At 38.1% G+C, this 23,941-nt stretch overlaps 1 protein-coding gene across 1 annotated transcript in view; it reads left to right on the forward strand.

Moving 5' to 3' along the window:
- The window catches only part of SPAG17 (sperm associated antigen 17), a 228,121-nt gene that overhangs the window by 158,947 nt on the left and 45,233 nt on the right, over positions 1-23,941 (forward strand). The window contains 5 exon segments of the mRNA XM_060141888.1: positions 12,721-12,909; positions 14,794-14,939; positions 15,044-15,174; positions 16,944-17,071; positions 23,347-23,529. Of these exon segments, the coding sequence (XP_059997871.1) occupies positions 12,721-12,909; positions 14,794-14,939; positions 15,044-15,174; positions 16,944-17,071; positions 23,347-23,529 (777 nt within the window).

Raw genomic sequence — 23,941 nt, forward strand, 5'->3', positions numbered from 1 at the left:
GAGGATTGTTTATTTAAAGACAAAAAAAAAAAAAGACTGAATCTTGGGAAGAACAGCAAGAATTGTGGTGATTTCACTTGCCATATTCCCCTCCCCTCCCCCAGCTCCATGGTAGCCTTGAAAATCAAGACTCTCACATGCAAAATAGCAGTCAAAGCCAGCAAGCCAGCAGCCACTGAAAGAAGAAAAGATTTAGAGCTCCACAAAATATTGTCAGTGTTTGAGCTGTCTGGCCGTTCCCTGGAAACACCCACTCACAGGGGTTGTCTTTATTTGATCCGACTCTGAGCTCACTCCCTAAAAACAGCCTTTTCCCCAAACAGAGGTAATTATTTAACATTATAGCCATCGAAGTGGCAATAACAAACAAGAGGCTGAACAAAAGAGTTTAAAGGAAAAGAAGGGGAACGAGAAGTCCACAGAGAGCTTTGAAAAGCTCTGATGTATTCCCTGGAATCTGGAAAGCCATACTCAAGTGCAGGGCTGTGTCCATGCCCATAAAAGAAAGCCCTGATCTTTCACTCTTTCTGATCAAGAGGCTCGGCACAAGCAGGGAGTGAAGCTAAGGCAGAATTACAAAGCTAAGGTGGAATTACAAACTTCCTGCTAGAGCATTGAAAAAATACGTCAATATGCAAACGGAGCCCTCGGCAGAAGCTGAAAGACGTATTAGTGTAAAGTACTTAAGAAAATATCTGCCCAGTTATGAGAAGACCTCTAAGCAACCAAACAAACATGTTAGGCCCACTCGACAATAAATACAAACTTTAAAAAAATAGTTCAGCGAAATCACTGAATAAACAGCAACAACAACAAAGCAACAATAACAAGCCCTGGGGAAACGATCTAATTTCCAGAGTTGTACATTATACTACTTGAAATGTCCAGTTTTCAACAAAAAATTATGAGACATGGGGGGGAAAAGGGAAATTATGACCCATAAACAGGGATGGGGAAGGAGGAAGCAATTAATAGAAACTACCCCTGAGGAAACCCAGACTTTGCACTTAAATAGACAAAGAAATTCAAGTCAGATGTTATGTTTAAAAAACTGAGAGAAACCTTGCGTAAAGACCTAAAGCAAAGTATGAGAATGGTTTTTCGCCAAGTATAGAATATCAATACATAGAAATTATTTTTTGTAAAAAAAGAACCACATAGAAATTCTGGAGTTGGAAAGCATAATAACTGTAATGAAAAATTTACTAATGAGGCTCAACATCAAATTTTAGCTGCCAGAGGAAATAATCAGCAAACTTGAAAATAGGTCAGTTGAGATTAACCAATCTGAGGAAGAGAGAGAAAAAAAAATGAAGAAAAATGAACAGAGCCTCAGAGACCTGTGGGACACCATAAGGCATACTAACACATGCATAATGAGAGTCTGAGAAGGAAAAGAGAGAAGGGCAGAAATATTATTTGAAGAAATAATGGCTTAAAACTTCCCAAATTTGATAAAAACTGTCTATACATGCAAGAATCTCGACAAACTTCAAGTAGGATAAATTCAGAGAGATCCACACCTAAACACATCATAATCAAACTGTCAAAGATGAAGAGAGAATCTTGAAAGTAATGAGAAGAGACTCATCAAATATGAGGGATCTCCAATAAGATTAATAGCTGATTTCTCATCAGAAACTATGGAGTCTAGAAGGCAGTGAGATGATATATTCAAAATGCTTGAAGAAAAAGATCATCAACAAAAACTCATTCAGTAAAATTATCCTTCTAAAATGAAAAAATCAAGATAGTTCCAGAAAAACAAAAACTGAGAGAATTCATTGCTCTTAGACATCCCCTACAAGAAAATCTAAAGGGAATCCTTCAGGCTGAAATGAAAGAACATTGCACAGTAACTCAAATACACAAAAATAAATAAAGAGCAATGTTAAAGGTAACTACATAGGTAAATATAAAAGACAGTATAGATGTATTTTTGTGACTCTCTTTTCATTTGGATTTAAAAGGCAAATGCATAAAGCAATAATTATAAAAGTATATTTATGTGCTTATAATGTGTAAAGATGAAATTTTTGACAAGAATAACATAAAGGGCAGAGGAATAGAGCTATATGGAGCAAAGATTTTGTATAATATTGAAATTCTTAGTATCAATTTAATCTAGAAAGTTATAAATTGAGATGTTTGTAATACCCAAGAAAAACTAAGAAAACAACTCAAAAATATATATAAAAGAAACAAGGGAATTGAAGTGGCACACTTCAAAATATCTATTTAAAACAAAAGAAAGCAGTAATGGATGAATAGAGGGGAAACCAGAGACATAAGACATATAGAAAACAAATAGAGACTTCCATTCATGCAATCATCATGTTGCAGCATTCTTCATCAAGCCATGTGGCTGAAAGGGTCTTGGTGCTCCGACCGGGCATCAGGCCTGAGCCTCTGAGGTGGGAGAGCTCAGGCCTGACACCGGACAGGCCTGAGCTCTCTGGACAGGATATTGGACCACCAGAGACCTCCCGGCCCCTTGTAATATCAATCAGTGAGAACTCTCCCAGAGATCTCCATCTCAATGCTAAGACACAGCTCCAACGACCAGCAAGCTCCAGTGCTGGACACCTCATGCCAAAAAACTAGCAAAACAGGAACACAACACCACTCATTATCAGAGAGGCTGCTTAAAGTCATAATAAGTTCACAGACACCACAAAACACACCACTGGATGTGGTCCTGCACACCAGAAAGATAAGATCCAGTCTCAACCACCAGAACACAGGCACCAGTCCCTTCCACCAGGAAGCCAAAACAACCCACTGAACGAACCTTACCCACTGGGCGCAGACACCAATAACAACAGGAACTACAAACCTGCAGCCTGCAAAAAGGAGACCCCCAAACACAGTAAGTTAAGCAAAATGAGAAGACAGAGAAATACACAGCACATGAAGGAGAAGGTAAAAACCCACCAGACCAAACAAATGAAGAGGAAATAGGCAGTCTACCTGAAAAAGAATTCAGAGTAATGATAGTAAAGTGATCCAAAATCTTGGAAATAGAATGGAGAAAATACAGGAAACGTTTAACAAGGACTTAGAACTAAAGAGCAAACAAACAATGATTAACAACACAGTAAATGAAATTTAAAATTCTCTAGAAGGAATCAATAGCAGAATAACTGAGGCAGAAGAATGGATAAGTGACTTAGAAGATAAAATAGTGGAAATAACTACCACAGAGCAGAATAAAGAAAAAGAATGAAAAGAATGGAGGAGAGTCTCAGACACCTCTGAGACAACATTAAATGCACCAACATTCGAATTATAGGGGTCCCAGAGGAAGAAGAGAAAAAGAAAGGGACTGAGAAAATATCTGAAGAGATTAGTTGAAAACTTTCCTAATATGGGAAAGGAAATAGTCAATCAAGTCCAGGAAGTGCAGAGAGTCCCATACAGGATAAATCCAAGAAGAAACATGCCAAGACACATATTAATCAAACTATCAAAAATTAAATATAAAGAAAAAATGTTAAAAGCAGCAAGGGAAAAGCAATAAATAACTTATAGGGGAATCCCCATAAGGTTAACAGCTGATCTTTCAGCAGAAACCGTGCAAACCAGAAGGGAGTGGCAAGACATATTTAAAGTGATAAAAGGGAAAGACCTACAACCAAGGTTACTCTACCCAGCAAGGATCTCATTCAGATTCAATGGAGAAATTAAAACCTTTACAGACAAGCAAAAGCTAAGAGAATTCAGCACCAGCAAACCAGCTTTACAACAGACACTATAGGAACTTCTCTAGGCAGGAAACACAAGAGAAGAGAAGACCTACAAAAACTAACCCCAAACAATTAAGAAAATGGTAATAGGAACATACATATTGATAATTACCTTAAATGTAAATGGATTAAACGCTCCAACCAAAAGACACAGACTGACTGAATGGATACAAAAACAAGACCCGTATATATGCTGTCTAAAGAGACCCCTTCAGACCTGAGGAAACACACAGATTGAAAGGGAGAGAATGGAAAAACATATTCCATGCAAATGGAAATCAAAAGAAAGGTGGAGTAGCAATTCTCATATCAGACAAAATAGACTTTAAAATAAAGACTATTACAAGAGACAAAGAAGGACACTACATAATGATCAAGGGATCGATCCAAGAAGAAGATATAACAATTGTAAATATTTATGCACCCAAACATATGAGCACTTCAGTACATGATGCAAATGCTAACAGCCATAAAAGGGGGATTTGACAGTAGCATAATCATAGTAGGAGACTTTAACACCCCACTTTCTCCAATGGACAGATCAACCAAAATGAAAATAAATAAGGAAACACAAGCATTAAATGACACTTTAAACAAGATGGACTTAATTGATATTTATAGGACATTGTATCCAAAAACAGCAGAATACACTTTCTTCTCAAGAGCTCATGGACCATTCTCCAGGATAGATCATATCTTGGGTCACAAATCAAGCCTTGGTAAATTTAGGAAAATTGAATTCGTATCAAGTATCTTTTCCGACAACAACGCTATGAGACTAGATAACAATTACAGGAAAAAAACTGTAAAAAAAATACAAACACATGGAGGCTACACAGAATAACCAGGAGATCACTGAAGAAATCAAAAACAAAATCAAAATTACCTAGAAACAAAGGACAATGAAAACATGACAACCCAAAACCTATGGGATGCAGCAAAAGCTGTTCTAAGAGGGAAGTTTATAGCAATACAATCCTACTGCAAGAAACACGAAAAATCTCAAATGAACAACATAATCTTACACCTAAAGCAATTAGAGAAAGAAGAACAGAAAAACCCCAAAGTTAGCAGAAGAAAGTAAATCATAAAGATCAGATCAGAAATAAATGAAAAAGAAATGAAGGAAACGATAGCAAAGATCAATAAAACTAAAAGCTGGTTCTTTGAATAGATAAAGAAATTGATAAACCATTAGCCAGACTCATCAAGAAAAAAAGAAGACTCGAATCAACAGAATTAGAAATGAAAAAGAAGAAGTAACAACTGACACTGCAGAAATACAAAGGATCATGAGAGATTACTACAAGCAACTATATGCCAATAAAATGGACAACCTGGAAGAAATGGACAAATTTTTAGAAAAGCACAGCCTTCCGAGACTGAACCTGGAAAAAATAGAAAATATATACAGAACAATCACAAGTGCTGAAATTGAAACTGTGATTTGTGGCACATATATACAATGGAATATTACTCAGCCATAAAAAGAAACGAAATTGAGTTATTTGTAGTGAGGTGGATGGACTTAGAGTCTGTCTTACAGAGTGAAGTAAGTCAGAAAGACAAAAACAAATACTGTATGCTAACACATATTATGGAATCTAAAAAATATAATAATAAAAATAATGGTCATGAAGAACCTAGAGGCCAGGCAGGAATAAAGACACAGACCTACTAGAGAATGGACTTGAGGATATGGGGAGGGGGAAGGGTAAGCTGTGACAAAGCGAGAGAGTGGCATGGATATATATACACTGCCAAACGTAAAATAGATAGCTAGTAGGAAGCAACCACATAGCACAGGGAGATCAGCTCGGTGCTTTGTGACCACCTAGAGGGGTGCGATAGGGAGGATGGGAGGGAGGGAGATGCAAGAGGGAAGAAATATGGGGACATATGTATATGTATAACTGATTCACTTTGTTATAAAGCAGAAACTAACACACCATTGTAAAGCAATTATACTCCAATAAAGATGTTTTTAAAAAAAAGAAAATATTCCAACAAACAAAAGCCCAGGACCAGATGGCTTCACAGGCGAATGCTATCAAATATTTTGAGAAGAGCTAACACCTATCCTTCTCAAACACTTCCAAAATGTAGCAGAGGGAGGAACACTCCCAAATTCATTATACGAGGCCACCATCACCCTGATACCAAAACCAGACAGAGATGTCACAATTAAAGAAAACTACAGCCAATATCACTGATGAACATAAATGCAAAAATCCTCAAAAAAATACTAGGCAACAGAATCCAACAGCACACTAAAAGGATCACACAACATGATCAAGTGGGGTTTATCCCAGGAATGCAAGGATTCTTCAATATATGCAAATCAATCAATGTGATAAACCATATTAACAAATTGAAGGAGAAAACCCATATGACCATCTCAATAGATAAAGAAAAAGCTTTCAACAAAATTCAAAATCCATTTATGATAAAAACTCTCCAGAAACTAGGCATTGAGGGAACTTACCTCAACATAATAAAGGCCATACCTGACAAACCCACAGCCAGCATTGTTTTCAATGTTGAAAAATTGAAACGTTTTCCATTAAGATCAGAAACAAGACAAGGTTGCCTACTCTCACCACTGTTATTCAACATAGTTCTAGAAGTTTTAGCCACAGCAATCAGAGAAGAAAAAGAAATAAAAAGAATCCAAATTGGAAATGAAGAAGTAAAATTGTCACTGTTTGGAGATGACATGATACTATACATAGAGCATCCTAAAGGTGCTACCAGAAAACTACTAGAGCTAATCAATGAATTTGGTAAAGTAGCAGGATACAAAATTAATGCACAGAAATCTCTTGTGTTCCTATATACTAATGATGAAAAATCTGAAAGAGAAATTAAGGAAACACTCCTATTTACCATTGCAACAAAAAGAATAAAATACCTAGGAATAAACCTACTTGAGACAAAACACCTGTATGCAGAAAACTATAAGACACTGATGAAAGAAATTAAAAATGATACAAACAGATGGAGAGATATACCATGTTCTTGGATTGGAAGAATCAACATTGTGAAAATGACTATACTACCCAAAGCAATCTATAGAGTCAATGCAATCCCTATCAAACTATCAATTGCATTTTTCACAGAACTAGAACAAAAAATTTGACAATCTGTATGGAAACACAAAGACCTCGAATAGCCAAAGCAATCTTGAGAAAGAAAAACGGAGCTGGAGGAATCAAGCTTCCTGACTTCAGACTATACTACAAAGCTACAGTAGCCAAGACAGTATGGTACTAGCACTAAAACAGAAATATAAATCAATGGACAGGATAGAAAGCCCAGAGATAAACCCATTCACATATGGTCACCTTATCTTTGATAAAGAGAGGCATGAATATACAATGGAGAAAAGACAGTGTCTTCAATAAGTGGTGCTGGGAAAACTGGACAGCTACATGTAAAAGAATGAAATTGGAAGACTCCCTAACACCATACACAAAAATAAACTCAAAATGGTTTAAAAACCTAAATGTGGGCTTCCCTGGTGGCGCAGTGGTTGAGAGTCTTCCTGCCGATGCAGGGGACACAGGTTCATGCCCCAGTCCGGGAAGATCCCACATTGCCACAGAGTGGCTGGGCCCGTGAGCCATGGCCACTGAGCCTCTGCGTCCGGAGCCTGTGCTCTGCAACGGGAGAGCCCACAACAGTGAGAGGCCTGCATACCAAAAAAAAACAAAAAAACAAAAAACTAAATATAAGGCCAGACACTATAAAACTCTTAGAGGAAAACATAGGCAGAACACTCTATGACATAAATCACAGCAAGATACTTTTTGACCCACCTCCTTGTGTAATGGAAATAAAATAAAAAATAAACAAATGGGACCTAATGAAACTTAAAAGTTTTTGCACAGCAAAGGAATCCATAAACAAGACGAAAAGACAACCCTCAGAATGGGAGAAAATATTTGCAAATGAAGCAAGTGACAAAGGATTAATCTCCAAAATATTCAAGCAGCTCATGCAGCTCAATATCAAATAAACTAACAACCCTGTCCAAAAGTGGGTGGAAGACCTAAATAGACATTTCTCCAAAGAAGATATACAGATTGCCAACAAACATATGAAAGGATGCTCAACATCACTAATCATTAGAGAAATGCAAATCAAAACCACAGTGAGGTATCACCTCACACTGGTCAGAATGGCCATTATCAAAATATCTACAAAGAATAAATGCTGCAGAGGATGTGGAGAAAAGGGAACCCTCTTGCACTGTTGGTGGGAATGTAAATTGATACAGCTACTATGGAGAACAGCATGTAGGTTCCTTTAAAAACTAAAAATAGAACTCCCATATGACCCAGCCTTCCCACTACTGGGCATATACCCTGAGAAAACCATAATTCAAAAAGAGTCATGTACCACAATGTTCATTGCAGCTCTATTTACAATAGCCAGGACTTGGAAGCAAGCTAAGTGTCCATCGACAGATGAATGGATGAAAAAGATGTGGCGTATATATTACAATGGACTATTATTCAGTCATAAAAAGAAATGAAATTGAGTTATTTGTAGTGAAATGGATGGACCTAGAGTCTTCCATACAGAGTGAAGTAAGTCAGAAGGAGAAAACAAATACCATATGCTAACACATATACATGGAATCTAAAAAAAAAAGAATGGTTCTAATGAACCTAGTGGCAGGACAGGAGTATAGACACAGACGTAGAGAATGGACTTGAGGATACGGGGTGGGGGAAGGGTAAGCTGGGATGAAGTGATAGAATGGTATTGACATATATACACTACCAAATGTAAAATAGCTAGTGGAAAGCAGCCACATAGCACAGGGAGATCAGCTCAGTGTTTTGTGGCCACCTAGAGGGGTGGGATAGGGAGGGTGGGAGGGAGATGCAAGAGGGAGAGAATATGGGGATATATGTATATGTATAGCTGATTCACTTTGTTATACAGCAGCAACTAACACAACAATGTAAAGCCATCATATATAATCAAGATGTTAAAAAAAAAAAGAAAAAGAAAACAAATAGAAATTTGGAAGATTCAAATCTGACCTAATCAGTAATGACATTAAATATAAATGGATTAAACAACCCAATCAAAATGCAGATATTGGAAGAATGGATTACAAAGCATGACACAACTGTATGCTGTCAACAAGAGATACACTTCATGGTGAAAGACACAAATAGGTTGAAAGTAAAAGGATAAAAAAGATATACCTGCAATAAGTAATTGAAAGGGAACTTGAGTGGCTATACAAATATCAGACAGAATAGACTTTACAACAAAATATTACAAGAAACAAAGAGGGTATATTATAATAATAAACAGATTACTCCATCAAGAAGATGGCAACTACAAACATATTATACACTAACAACAGAGCCCAAAACACATGCGTATTTCCAGAGTTGTGCACTATACAAATTAACATGTCCAGTTAAATAGTAAAAATTGGCATATTTAAAAGGAGAAATAGACAATTCAACAATAATATTTGGAGACATTAGTACCTCACTTTGAGTAATGGATACAAGAATAGATAAAATCAAGAGAATAATAAGACTTAATCAGCAGAATAAACCATGCAGACCTCCTAGACATGTACAGAACACTCCACTCAGTAATAGAATACATTATGCTCAAGTGTAAATGGAACATTGTCCAGGAAAGACCATGTGTTACACCACAAAAAGTCTCAATAGATTAAAAAGAATTGAAATCATACAAAATATGTTCTCCTACCACAACGGAATGAAATAACACACAATGGAATCAATAACAAAAGGAAGTTTGGGAAATGCACAAATATGTGAAAAATAACACTAAGAATAAATCACAAGGAAATTTAAAAATACTTTGAGATGACTAAAAATGACTAAGAATAAAATTAACATACCAAAACTTAATTGAAGCAGCAAAAGCTATATATATATAGCTTTAAATGTCTATATATATACACATATATATATATCTTTAAATGTCTCTCTCTATTTTATATATATATATATATATATATATAAAAGCTTTAAATGTCAAAATGCCCATATTAAAAATGAAGATCTTGAATCAATAACCTAACTTTCCACCCTAAGAAACTAGAAAATAGAAGGCAAACTAAACCCAAAGCAAGCATATGGAAGTAAATAGTAAAGATTAGAGTAGAAATAAATGAAAAAATAGAGAAAAATCAGCAAAACCAGAAGTTGGTTCTCTGATAAATCTTTAGCTGGACTTACAGGGAGAGAAAGACAGACAAACAGAAGGAGAAAGAAGGGGTTGGGAGAGAGAAGACTCCAATTACTAAAATTAAAAATGAAAGAGAAGACATTACTACCAACCTTACAGAAATAAAAAAGATTATAAAGAAATACTGTGAACAATTATACATCAACAAATTAGATAACCTAGATAAAATAGATTTCTGGAAAGGCACAAACTACCTAACCTAACTCGAGAAAAAATAAAATATCAGAATAGACCTAAAACAAGTAAAGAGATTGAATTAATAATTTTAAAACTTGCAGACAGCAAAGCCCAGGCCCAGATGGCTTCATTGGTAAATTATACCAAACATCTATGGAAGAATTAACACTGAACAATCTTTCACAAACTCTTCCAAAATATAGAAGAGACAGACAGTAATAAGCGTTAGTGAGGATGTGAAGAAATGTAAAACCCTCATTAATTGCTAATGAGAATGTATAATGGTGCAGTCACTTTGGAAAACAGTTTGGCAGTTCTGCCAAAAATTAAAAATAGAGTTCTCATACAACCCAGCAGTTCTACTCCTGGGTAGATATCCAAGGGAAATAAAACATATATCCACACAAAACTTATACACAGATGTTGATTGCAGCATTTTTAATAATAACAAGACTGTGAAAACAACTCCAATGTCCATCAACTCATGAATAAACAAAATTTGATATATCCATACAATGGAATATTATTCATCCATAAAACAGAATGAAGTTTTTTTAGATTTTATTGATTTTAATTCAATTTTTATTTTATATTTTAATTTTAATTTTCTATTGGAGTATAGTTGACTTAAAATATTGTGTTAGTTTCAGGTGTACAGCAAGGTGAATACATATACATATATTCTTTCTTTCTCAGATTCTTTTCCCATATAGGTTATTACAGAATATTGACTAGAGTTCCCTGTGCTATACAGTAGGTCCTTGTTTATTATCTGTTTTATATATATTAGTGTGTATCTATTAATCCCAAACTTCTAATTTATCCCTCCTCCAGCCTTTCCCCTTTGATAACCGTAAGTTTGTTTTCAAAGTCTGTGAGTCTGTTTCTGTTTTGTTAGTAAGTTCATTTGTATCTTTTTTTTAGATTCCACATATAAATGATATTTGTCTTTCTCTGTCTGACTTACTTTACTTAGTATAACAATCTCCAAGTCCATGCATGTTGCTGCAAATGGCATTATTTCATTCTTTTTATGGCTGAGTAATATTCCATTGTATATATGTACCACATTTTCTTTATCCATTCCTCTGTTGGTAGACATTTAGGTTGTTTCCATGTCTTGGCTATTGTAGATAGTGCTGCAGTGAATATTGGGGTGCATGTATCTTTTTGCAGTATAGTTTTCTCCAGATACATGCCTAGGAATGGGATTGCTGGATCATATGGTAGTTCTATTTTTAGCTTTTGAAGGAACCTCCATACTGTTCTCCATAGTGGTTGTACCAATTTACATTCCCACCAACGGTGTAGGAGGGTCCCCTTTTCTCCACACCATCTCCAGCATTTATTGTTTGTAGACTTCTGGCGATGGCCATTCTGACCTGTGTGAAGTGATACCTCATTGTAGTTTTGATCTGTCTGCCACAAGCCAACCCCTTCCAATGGCCCTCGCTGCACAGGCTGGGACACCTCTCCCTGCTCTGCCCCCACCATGGAAAGTTAAGTTTGAAGAGGGGGGAACAGAGAAACACTGACATGAAGAGGAACATCCATCTGGAGCTGAGGAACTGAACACTGGCAGCTGTTTGAGAACTTATCCTGGACAATTGCAAATCAAATGATGGGAATATTGAGGGCTTTATGGCTGAATTTGTGAACTTAGAGTTCCTCAGTTTAATAAATGTAGGCTTGATTTCAGTTTCAAATCTCCCCAAACTACCTAAATTGAAAAAGCTTGAGCTCAGTGACAGAATCTATGGAGGTCTGGATATGTTAGCAGAAAAACTTCCAAATCTCACACATCTAAACTCAGGTGAAAATAAACAGAATGAAGTATTGATACATGCTACAACATAGATGAATCTTGAAAACATTATGCTAAGTAAAAGAAGCCAGACAGAAGAGGCCACATGTCACGTGCTTCCATTTATATGAAATGTCTGAAATAGTCAAATCCATAGAGACAGCAGATCAATGGTTGTCAGTGGCAGGAGTGATGCAGAGTGACTGCTAATGGCATCAGGGTTTCTTTGGGGGGTGATGAAAATGTTCTGGAATTAGTGATAATGTTTGCACAAGTTTTTGAATATACAAAATCCACTGCATATACACTTTAAAATAGTGAATATATGACATGTGAATTACATCTCAAAAAAAGAGTCTATCTGAACCAGAAGTCATTACACAAAAGCTATTACTTAAGGACTGTGTCAGCCACCATAGGAATAACGATAAATAAAAGCTTCTAAAAGCATTTGTCCCATAGCTTTTACCCTCTTGGAGATGATAAGGTACAAAGCAATTACTTGGAAGAAATATTAAAGTGAGTAGATAAAATGTGAGACACAGGAGCAATTATATCCTAATCAGTCTGACTCCTTATTAAGTAGTCCTTCCCAAAACTTAAGTCTTCTCTTGTTTTCTTCCTGGAAACGCAGTTTGCGTCTGGGTTCTATGGATAATTTTTTTCCTTAAATGATTTTATAAATCCCTCAAATCAAACAAGAAATTTTTAATAATATCTCTCTTCCTGTTACCCTTCCAGGTGTTACCTCCAAACACAGGCTGTCTTCATATTGATAGGGACTGTTCAGCTATATATTTCCATGAATCAAGCAGTGAGATATACCATCCTTTTCAAAAACGTGAGCAGCTGAGAGCTAGCACGTACATCATGAAGCACACATCAGAGGTTATCTGTGAGGTCATGGATCCCGAAGGAAACACCTTTCAGGTAAAGTGCATCATTATTATGGAGAGAGAGGCTATGGCTTTGCTTTTGAGATATTTCACACAAGAGAGCTCCCCGGCTGGGCTTCCCTGGTGGCGCAGTGGTTGAGAGTCCACCTGCCGACACAGGGGGCATGGGTTCTTGCCCCGGTCCGGGAAGATCCCACATGCCGTGGAATGGCGGGCGCCTGTGAGTCATGGCCGCTGAGCCTGCGCGTCCGGAGCCTGTGCTCCGCAGCGGGAGAGGCCACAACAGTGAGAGGCCCGCGTACCGGAAAAAAAAAAAAAAAAAAAAAAGAGAGAGCTCCCGTATAGCATTTTATCCTAGCTGCCTTGGGATTAGTTATCCACTAACTGCCAATACACTTTGGACAGCAGCAATGAATGTCAGTATCTTCAATTCTCAAGTGTACTTCATTAGGAGATAGCAAGTCCAACAATGAGGATGGTTGAAATGCTAAAGCCAAATAAGTAATTAGAACAAAAGGGAAAAAAGTTACTAACCATCTAAAAATAATGCCAACAAAGAAGAGTGATATAAATGCTCTGTATCTGGGTTCAAGTGAGAGAAAATACATGGGGCAGCAGGCAAGTCTGCTTAACTAGGCAGAGAATCCAAAGTGAGAGCTATCAGTTAGTGTGAGGGTTCTAGCAGGGCTGACGATGGGGTGTTGGGAAGCCTGGAGAGGTGCTTAGCTATTCAGTGGTAGAGCTCCATCTTCTGTTTCTCTGTCCTTCCTCTTATCTCTAAGCCAGGCATTGGCAAACCATGGCCACTTGTTTGTATGGGCCCATGAGCTAAAAATGCAGAGTGACTGCATTTTACATTTTTAAATGGTTGGGGGAAATCAAAAGGAGAAGAATATTTCATGACACATAAAAATTAAAAGAAATTCAAATTTCAGTGTCACTATAAAGTTTTACTGCAACATAGCCACGCTCAATTGTTTACATATTATCTCTGGCTGCTTTTGCATATAATGGCAGAGTTGAGTAGTTGCAGCAGAAACTCTACAGCCAACAAACCCTAAAATATTTATTATCTGACCCTTGACAAAAAGATGTTTGCCAGCCCCTTCTCTAGGCAATTTTTTTTTTCACTCCTCACCCAGCGGTGGAATTTCATGTGTTGTCTGGCGGGTGGTGAAGTTACTTTTTAGATTTGGAACCGTACCACAAAGTCCCCAACTTTGAGATGCAGACAAACCCTGGTCCAACTTAGTTTTTCTGTGCTAAGTCAGTGAAATTTCACAGCATGAGTTCAGGCTGCTAAGAGATTTCAGTGTGCAAGAAACTGAAATTGAAACCTAAAGCCCAAACCCTCTGAGTTGAAACATGCAAGCCAAACATTATCCTAGACATTGATGCTCTTCTTGGGCATTCCCTTCAGTGGCCTTTCAGCCTGACCACACCATATCTAGACAGTAGTAATGGCTAGAACAATTCTTCTCATAGTGAGACTCAATCTGTCTCCCTGTATATCCATGAGTCCTATTTCTGTGCTTAGAATCCATACTGTCACTCTTAATATTTCAAGACAACCATCACATAAATAGCCTTCCCTCCATGTTTAAATTCCCAGTTCCCTGAACTTATCCTCAGAAGTTAAGTGAGTCCCCTGCCATCCTAGACACCTTCCTCTGAATGTATTCAGGTTTGTCTTCCTGTTTGTTTTCACAGTCTAGGTGTGGTTTGTAAGTGGAGATGTGCTACTAGCTTTTCACTTTTATTAATGCAATCTATACTTAGTGCACAATTCCTTACAAAGAAATATCCCTGATTTTCTGAGTAACCAAAAGATCACCTGCTTTCTCAAATGGGATCAAAAGAAATGTAAGTTTATGGCATTTTTCTTTTCTTTTAGTTGCTTATATACTATGTCCCTTAGGTCATGGCTGATGGTACTGCATCAACTATCCTACCTGAAAACAATTTGGAAGATGATCTAAATGCAAAAGCTGAAGGCTATGACACATTATCATCCACTCACCTTCGTAAGAATCATCTGCAAATCTATGGTGAACATGTCCCCAGGTAATATGATAAAAATAACACCATGACTTTTATTTTCAATTCCAAGTTCAAGGAGCATTTTAGCTGAATATGTCAAGGGATTAGATTTTTATTTCTTCAAATAGGTTTTTTATTATCTATGCTGATGGATCAGGAGTGGAACTTCTTCGGGACAGTGACATAGAAGAATACCTCTCCTTCGCATACGGAGACTCAACTACTGTAGTTCTTCAAGAGCCAGTACAGGAACAGCCAGGTAGAGAATCCAGACTGGAACTCTCCCTTTACCAGCTCTCATCCTCCTTATCCAGTCTACCCCCGTGTCGTCTCTACTTTTTTCCCTTTGCTCGCTTTTCAACTCTACTTTTCACCTGGCCATGTCAACCTATTTATACAGTGATTTATGTTTGTACCACGCTTCATCTAAGCGTCAACCTATATAAATTGTGTATGATCCCCCTCCTACCTATAAGCAGATTTGTATCTGCGTTTATATCTGTTAGGTATGTTTAGTTATGTACCTAGGTTCCTATTTATGTGTTTGTTTCATCTTGGTAGGGAAAAACAAAAGTGAGTTATCTTTCATAAGTTCATTTTTTATCATTTTGAATGTGTTGCCTTGGTGAATTCAGTACAAGAGGAGAAAGTACATTTCACGTGTCGGTTAGAAAATCAACCTGAAATATAGGATAAGTTACATATTATATTCATTGGGCATTTACATGTTTTCATCAATTTGAAAGAAATTAGTGTGTGATTAAAGGTTAGAGACATATATTGCACTAAGTAAGAGTCACTGTATATGTAACGTGTATTTAAACACAGGAAAAGAAAGACTTTCATGTTATCTGTGTACCAAAGCAATGTGCTCTATCTAGGTTTATGTGTGTGTTTCCTTTTTATCTTTTCTCTGGTTGGTGGGATATATTTTGTGCTCATTTATGAATATGCCTGCATCTATGTACAATTGTATCTTTGAATGTATCAATGTACATTGCGTGATGTTATAAATTTGCTCTTTCTGTGTGAATATGAGGAGTGGGGAGCTCTGACTGGTGCAGTCTGTGTGTGGAACTGTAAGAGAATAGGAATTCATCTCAAATTGCTTTGTTAGTTGTTTAACCAGCATCTACGTGAAAAACCACCATGTGCCAAACACTGGCTGGGTGTTAGGAATACAATGGTGAGCTAAGACCGCAATGGACCCTGCTTTCACAGAGCTTAGGCTTTAGTGAGAGAGATAGGCATTAAATGTATAGTCACACAAATAACTGTATCATTATAAATTGGGAAAAGATCTATGAAGTAAAGGAATATGATTCTATGAGAACATCTAACAGAGGAGCTGACATAGTCTAGAAGGCTTCCCTGAAAACACTGGAGCCAAGAGCTACTGGATAAGTAGGCATTAATTAAAATAGGAGGAGGAGCTTTCTTGGAAGACAGAATACAAAGCAGGAAGCTTAAAGCTTTGGAGGATAGGGGAAAAAAGGCTAAAGTAGGCAAAGTACAGAAGGGAAAATAGCGCAAGTTGAGTCAGGGGTGAGGCCTCTGTTTTATCCCATAAGCAATGGGAAGTCAAAGAAGATTTTACATCATGGGCTAGCATAATCAGTCACCCTGACTGCGGAGGGAGGTTCATTCAGAGTAGAAGTGGGCAGAAAAGTTAGTTGTCATTGTAGTCCAAAACAGGATGGCTCTGAGGGGAATAGTCTAAGGTAGGGTCACTGGAGGAGGAAGAGATAGATGAACTCAAGAAATGTTTAGTGGTAGAACTGACAGGACTTGGATGTGGTTTCCGAAGGACAGTGAAGTGTCCATTAATACTTTCAGGTGATCTAAATCCAGCTGTTTTAGGTGTTACCATGACTGCGTCTCTCCTTTCTTGTTAGACTGTAAGGTCCTTAAGCATAGTCATTGTGTCTAGCTTCTCAAAAGTGTTTGTTCGATTTGGTGAATACCTACTGGATTTCTCAGAATATTTCTGAAAGAGAAATGATCCTCTGATACCTCTCTGTGAACCAGGTGCCCTGAGCATCACTGTCCTTCGCCCTTTCCATGAAGCTTCACCATGGCTAATGAAGAAAGAGTTAGATACAATTGTTCCTCCTAATCTCCAGTCAAGGACATGGGAGACATTTCCCTCGGTTGAGGTACAAATTTTTCTGCTATAAAGTAACTATATTTGCATATCCATCTATCTGTGGGCCAGAGTTCAGCTCTTCTCCTGTATATTCACATATTTTCCTTCTTTTGTAAATTGTTAATGGGCTCAAGGAGTTTTATATTTGTAGATTTTAGAGAAATACACCTGACTAGTTTATCTCAGTTTTATTTCTTTTAGCCTACATCGCAGGCTTGAACGTCTTCCTATAATATGAAAATATGCAGTTTGAGTAACCCATTACTGATATTTTGCAATACAGAAACCTTCCCTCTCCCAATATTTATTTGTTAGTTTTAACACACAGTCTTAGGTCTTTCACTTTCCCTTTAGTCTCAATTTATTAATGCACAAACTGAGTATGTAAGAATAATGTGAAATATTAAATACAGGAACTTGCAACTGCAATTTTAAAAAGTAAGCATTGTAATTGTGGCAGCTTAGAGAAAGGCCCACCTAAGGTTTTGTAAAGAGTGAAAGAAAACATCTTGAGCAAGAATCATATAGTCCTGCATCTTGCTAGATTTGCCATTTCATTTTTTTTACATCTTTATTGGAGTATAATTGCTTTACAATGGTGTGTTAGTTTCTGCTATATAACAAAGTGAATCAGCTATACATATACATATATCCCCATATCCCCTCCCTCTTGAGCCTCCCTCCCACCCTCCCTATCCCACCCCTCTAGGTGGTCACAGAGCACCGAGCTGATCTCCCTATGGTATGCAGCTGCTTCCCACTAGCTATCTATTTTACATTTGGTAGTGTATATATGTCAATGCTACTCTCACTTCGTCCCAGCTTACCCTCCCCCCACCCCGACCTGTGTCCTCAATTCCATTCTCTAGGTCTGCATCTTTATTCCTGTCCTGCCACTAGGTTCATCAGAACCATTTTTCTTTTTTTAGATTCCAAATATATGTGTTAGCATATATATTTGTATTTGTTTTTCTCTTTCTGACTTATTTCACTCTGTATGACAGACTCTAAGTCCATCCATCTTGCTACAAATAACTCAATTTCATTTCTTTTTATGACTGAATAATAGTCCATTGTATATATATGCCACATCTTCTTTATCCATTCTTCTGTCAATGGACATTTAGGTTGCTTCCAAGTCCTGGCTATTGTAAATAGAGCTGCTGTGAACATTGTGGTACATGACTCTTTTTGAATTATGGTTTTCTCAGGGTATATGCCCAGTAGTGGGATTGCTGGGTCGTATGGGAGTTCTATTTTTAGTTTTTAAAGGAACCTACATGCTGTTCTCCATAGTAGCTGTATCAATTTACATTCCCACCAACAGTGCAAGAGGGTTCCCTTTTCTCCACACCCTCTCCAGCATTTATTCTTTGTAGATATTTTGATAATGGCCATTCTGACCAGTGTGAGGTGATACCTCATTGTGGTTTTGATTTGTATTTCTCTAATGATAAGTGATGTTGAGCATCCTTTCATATGTTTGTTGGCAGTCTGTATATCTTCTTCGGAGAAATGTCTATTTAGGTCTTCCGCCCACTTTTGGACAGGGTTGTTAGTTTATTTGATATTGAGCTGCATGAGCTGCTTGTATATTTTGAAGATTAATTCTTTGTCGGTTGCTTCGTTTGCAAACATTTTCTCCCATTCTGAGGGTTGTCTTTTCATCTTTTTTATGGTTCCCTTTGCTGTGCAAAAGTTTTTAAGTTCATTAGGCCCCGTTTGTTTATTTTTGTTTTTATTTCCATTACTCTAGGAGGTGGGTCAAAAAGTATCTTGCTGTGATTTATGTCATAAAGCATTCTGCCTATGTTTTCCTCTAAGAGTTTTATAGTGTCTGGCCTTACATTTAGGTCTTTAATCCATTTTGAGTTTATTTTTGTGTATGGTGTCAGGGAGTTTTCTAATTTCATTCTTTCACATGTAGCTGTCCAGTTTTCCCAGCACCACTTATTGAAGAGGATGTCTTGACTCCATTGTATATTCTTGCCTCCTTTTTCATAGATTAGTTGACCATAGGTGCGTGGGTTTATCTCTGGGCTTTCTAACCTGTTCCATTGAGCTATATTTCTGTTTTTGTGCCAGTACCATACTGTCTTGATTACTGTAGTTTGTAGTATAGTCTGAAGTCAGGAAGCCTGATTTCTCCAGCTCTGGTGTTTTTTTTTTTTTTTTTTTGTGGTACGCGGGCCTCTCACTGTTGTGGCCTCTCCTGTTGCGGAGCACAGGCTCCGGACGTGCAGGCTCAGCGGCCATGGCTCACGGGCCTAGCCGCTCCGCGGCATGTGGGAACTTCCCGGACCAGGGCACGAACACGTGTCCCCTGCATTGGCAGGCAGCCTCTCAACCACTGCGCCACCAGGGAAGCCCCAGTCTTTATTTTAAAGTCTATTTTGTCTGATATGAGAATTGCTGCTCCACCTTTCTTTTGATTTCCATTTGCATGGAATATCTTTTTCCATGCCCTCCCTTTCAGTCTGTATGTTTCCTCAGGTCTGAAGGGGTCTCTTGTAGGCAGCATATATACGGGTCTTATTTTTGTATCCATTCAGCCAGTCTGTGTCTTTTGGTTGGAGCATTTAATCCATTTGCATTTAGGGTAATTATCGATATGTATGTTCCTATTACCATTTTCTAAATTAATAATTTAGGGTAATTATCGATATGTATGTTCCTATTACCATTTTCTTAATTGTTTCTTTTGTAGTTCTTTTCCTTCTCTGTGTTTCCTGCCTAGAGAAGTTCCTTTAGCATTTGTTTTAAAGCTGGTTTGGTGGTGCTGAATTCTCTTAGCTTTTGCTTGTCTGTAAAGGTTTTAATTTCTCTATCGAATCTGAATGAGACCCTTGCTGGGGAGAGTCATCTTGGTTGTAGGTTTTTCCCTTTCATCACTTTAAATATGTCCTGCCACTCCCTTCTGGCTTGCAGAGTTTTTGCTGAAAGGTCAGCTGTTAACCTTATAGGGATACCCTTGTATGTTATTTGTTGTTTTTCCCTTGCTGCTTTTAATATTTTTTCTTTATATTTAATTTTTGATAGTTTGATTATATGTGTCTTGGCGTGTTTCTCCTTGGATTTATCCAGTATGTGAGTCTCTGTGCTTCCTGCACTTGATTGACTGTTTCCTTTCCCATATGAGAGAAGTTTTCAACTATAATCTCTTCAGATATTTTCTCAGTCCCTTTCTTTTTCTTCTCTTCTTCTTCTGGGACCCCTATAATTCGAATGTTGGTGCATTTAATGTTGCCCCAGAGGTCTCTGAGACTGTCCTCAATTCTTTTCATTCTTTTTTCTTTATTCTGCTCTGTGGCAGTTATTTCCACCATTCTATCTTCCAGGTCACTTATCCGTTCTTCTGCCTCACTTATTCTGCTATTGATTCCTTCTAGTGTATTTTTAATTTCATTTATTGTGTTGTTCATCATTGTTTGTTTGCTCTTTAGTTCCTCTAGGTCATTGTTAAACATTTCTTGTATTTTCTCCATTGTATTTCTGAGATTTTGGATCATCTTTACTATCATTACTCTGAATTCTTTTTCAGGTAGACTGCCTATTTCCTCTTCATTTGTTTGTTCTGGTGGGTTTTACCTTGCTCCTTTACTGGTGCATAGTTCTCTGTCTTCTCATTTTGTTTAACTTACTGTGTTTGGGGCCTCCTTTTCTCAGGCTGCAGGTTCCTAGTTCCTTTATTTCTGGTGTCTGCCCCTAGTAGGTGAGGTTGGTTCAGTGGGTTATGTAGGCTTCCTGGTGCGGGGGACCATTGCCTGTGTTCTGGTGGTTGGGGCTGGAGCTTGCCCCTCTGGTGGACATTGCTGCATCCGGTGGTGTGTTTTGGAGTGTCTGTGAACTTAGTATGACTTTAAGCAACCTCTCTGCTAATGGGTGGGATTGTGTTCCTGTCTTGTTAGTTGTTTGTCATGGGGCGTTCAGCACTGGAGCTTGCTGGCTGCTGGGTGCAGCTGGGTCTTGGTGTTGAGATGGAGATCTTTGGGAGAGCTCTCACCAATTAATATTACATGGGATCGGGAGGTCTCTGGTGGTCTAACATCCTGGACTCGGCTCTCCCATCTCAGAGGCTCAGGCCCGACACCCAGCTGGAGCACGAAGACCCTGACAGCCACATGGCATGGAAGAAAAGGAAGAGAAAAAAAAAAAAAGAGCAAACAGAATGCCAAAAGAAATGGTAACAGCAAAACTAAGCAGACAAAATCACACAAAGAAACATACACAAACACACTTGCAAAAAGAAAAATAAATACGAACAGACAGAACCCCAAGACAAATGGTAAAAGCAAAACTAAACAGACAAAATCACACAAAGAAACACTCACACACACTCACAAAAAGAGAAACAAAAAAGTAAGAGATCAACTAAACCAATAAACAAACCCACAAATGAAAACAAACACTAAAAACTAAACTAAGATAAACATAAATCCAAAAACAAATCAAACACAGAAAGCAAACCCAAGTCCACAGTTTCCCCCAAAGTCCACCACCTCAATTTTGGGAGGACTCGTTGTCTATTCAGGTATTCCACAATTGCAGGGTTTACCAAGTTGATTGCAGGGATTTAGTCTGCTGCTCCTGAGGCTGCACAGAGAGCTTTCCCTTTCTCTTCTTTGTTCGCACAGCTCCTGGGGTTCAGCTTTGGTTTTGGCCCCACCTCTGCATGTAGGCTGCCCTCAGTTATCTGTTCCCTGGCCAGAGAGTAGGCGGTTAAAGCAGCAGCTGATTAGGGCTCTCTTGCTCACTCAGGCCAGGGAGAGCGAAGGGTACGGTAGTCACAATTGAGATGCCGCGAGTGCTTGCGGCAACAGAGGCTGGCGTGACATTGCAACAGCCTGAGGCATGCTGTGTGTTCTCCCGGGTTAGTTGGCCCTGGTGTGTTGCACAGGCTCCCAGCAGGGTGTGGGTAGTGACCTGTGCTTGCCCACAGGACCCCATATTTCAGTTTGGTGCCTATAAGCAACATGGTGAATGAAGATGATCTGAATTCTAGTCTTGGCTCTATCAATTATTAATGTGGGATTTGGGAAAAGTCACACTGCATGTCTTAACTCCTTATCTGAAAAATGAAAAGACCACACCAAATGGTTTACTAAAACTATCTCCAAGTTGAAAATACTGCACTGTGAGAAATAATATACCACACCTGAGATTAATGAAGGAAGTTCATTCTCTTCCTCCACAGCTCCTATATCTATGACCTTCTATGCCCAGTGGAGTGGCCACCCAGGCAAGCCTCTGAGTAGCTATCACTGACGAGGAATTTGGCACTGAAGAGCAATTTATTTTATTTTATTTTATTTTTTTTCATAAATGCTAGAGAGTGAGTGGAGAAAAGGGAACCCAACCCTCCTGCCCTGTTGGTGAGAATGTAAATTGATACAGCCACTATGGAGAACAGTGTGGAGGTTCCTTAAAAAACTAAAAATAGAACTACCATATGACCCAGCAATCCCACTACTGGGCATATACCCTGAGAAAACCATAATTCAAAAAGATACATGTACCACAATGTTCATTGCAGCACTATTTTCAATAGCCAGGACATGGAAGCAACCTAAATGTCCATCAACAGATGAATGGATAAAGAGATGTGGCACATATATACAATGGAATATTACTCAGCTGTAAAAAGGAATGAAATTGAAGAGCAATTTAAAATGAAACACATCAAAGCACACCACTCCTGGAAACCAATTACAAGGAGAAGATAGAGATGTTAATCTACTCAAGGCACATGTTTCTGCCCAAGAGATCCCAGGAAGATTCTAGTGGCATGCTTAATCTAGAATGAGCTCAAAGACCTCCCAGATCTATGGGATGATTTCTCTCTCAAAGGATCTCTCCAGGTCAAAATGAACATGGAACCAAAAAGTTAAAGATTGTTAATTCCAAGTGTCTTAGGCTCCCTGTGGATTTTAAGGAATAGTTGCATGCATTTGGCATAACCGAGGCTGCTGCTGCCTCACCATGGCAACAGCATGGCTTAGCATTCCCCTAAATGCTATCCAGTGGGACATCAGGCAACAGGATTTTTAAATATCCTTATTCTTGGTAACATATTTAAAGAGGAAAACTTGCCCAGTTCTGTTCCCAATTTCCCTCATATTTGCAAACCTTTTTGAGAGCAGGGATACATTTTTTCACTGTGGTATTCCCTAACGAGTGGTTCCTAGCATAGAGTGTCTACATAATAAGTACTCGGTGGAAAAAACAATTCTAACGGTCAAATATTCTCATTTGTTTGGTGGTTGTTTTGCTTTGTTTCGTTAATAGAAAAAAACTCCAGGACCTCCATTTGGCACTCAGATTTGGAAGGGCCTCGACGTTGGGTCCAAACAGTTAATGAGCACCCCAGCCCCTATACGGAAGAGCCCCAGTGTGCTACAGATACGCCAGTTCATCCAGCACGAGGTCATAAAGAATGAGGTGAAATTGAAACTGCAGATTTCCCTGAAGGTAATGGAATTCTGGTAACCTGACCCAAAAGAATCAGGAACAGAGCAATCATTCTTCTTGGTTTCCTGAGGAACCTGAAATTATGTAATTCTGCCAATATTTATCTAATGCAGCACATAAATGTCAATCTTCTAGAGGGTAGGAGGTGGAAAAGGCAGAAAATGCTTAATGGTTCCCATAAGGTATAGGAAGTATTGAGGCCCCAAAGACATTGAGAAGATAGGTAACTTTTATATGTGATTGCAATGTCGTCCTCCTCCCCTCTCAGTATATGGAAAACTGATCTAGTAACCTCTGGAAAAAGGTAGAACTGCATATTAACTTGATACTTGTCAGAGGAAGAAAAGGATTATTGGTTTTGGGAAATAGTCTAAGAATTTGTACATATATAGTTAACTGTATAAGCATATCT

Source organism: Lagenorhynchus albirostris, chromosome 2 (assembly GCF_949774975.1).
Source record: "Lagenorhynchus albirostris chromosome 2, mLagAlb1.1, whole genome shotgun sequence".
NCBI lineage: Eukaryota > Metazoa > Chordata > Mammalia > Artiodactyla > Delphinidae > Lagenorhynchus > Lagenorhynchus albirostris.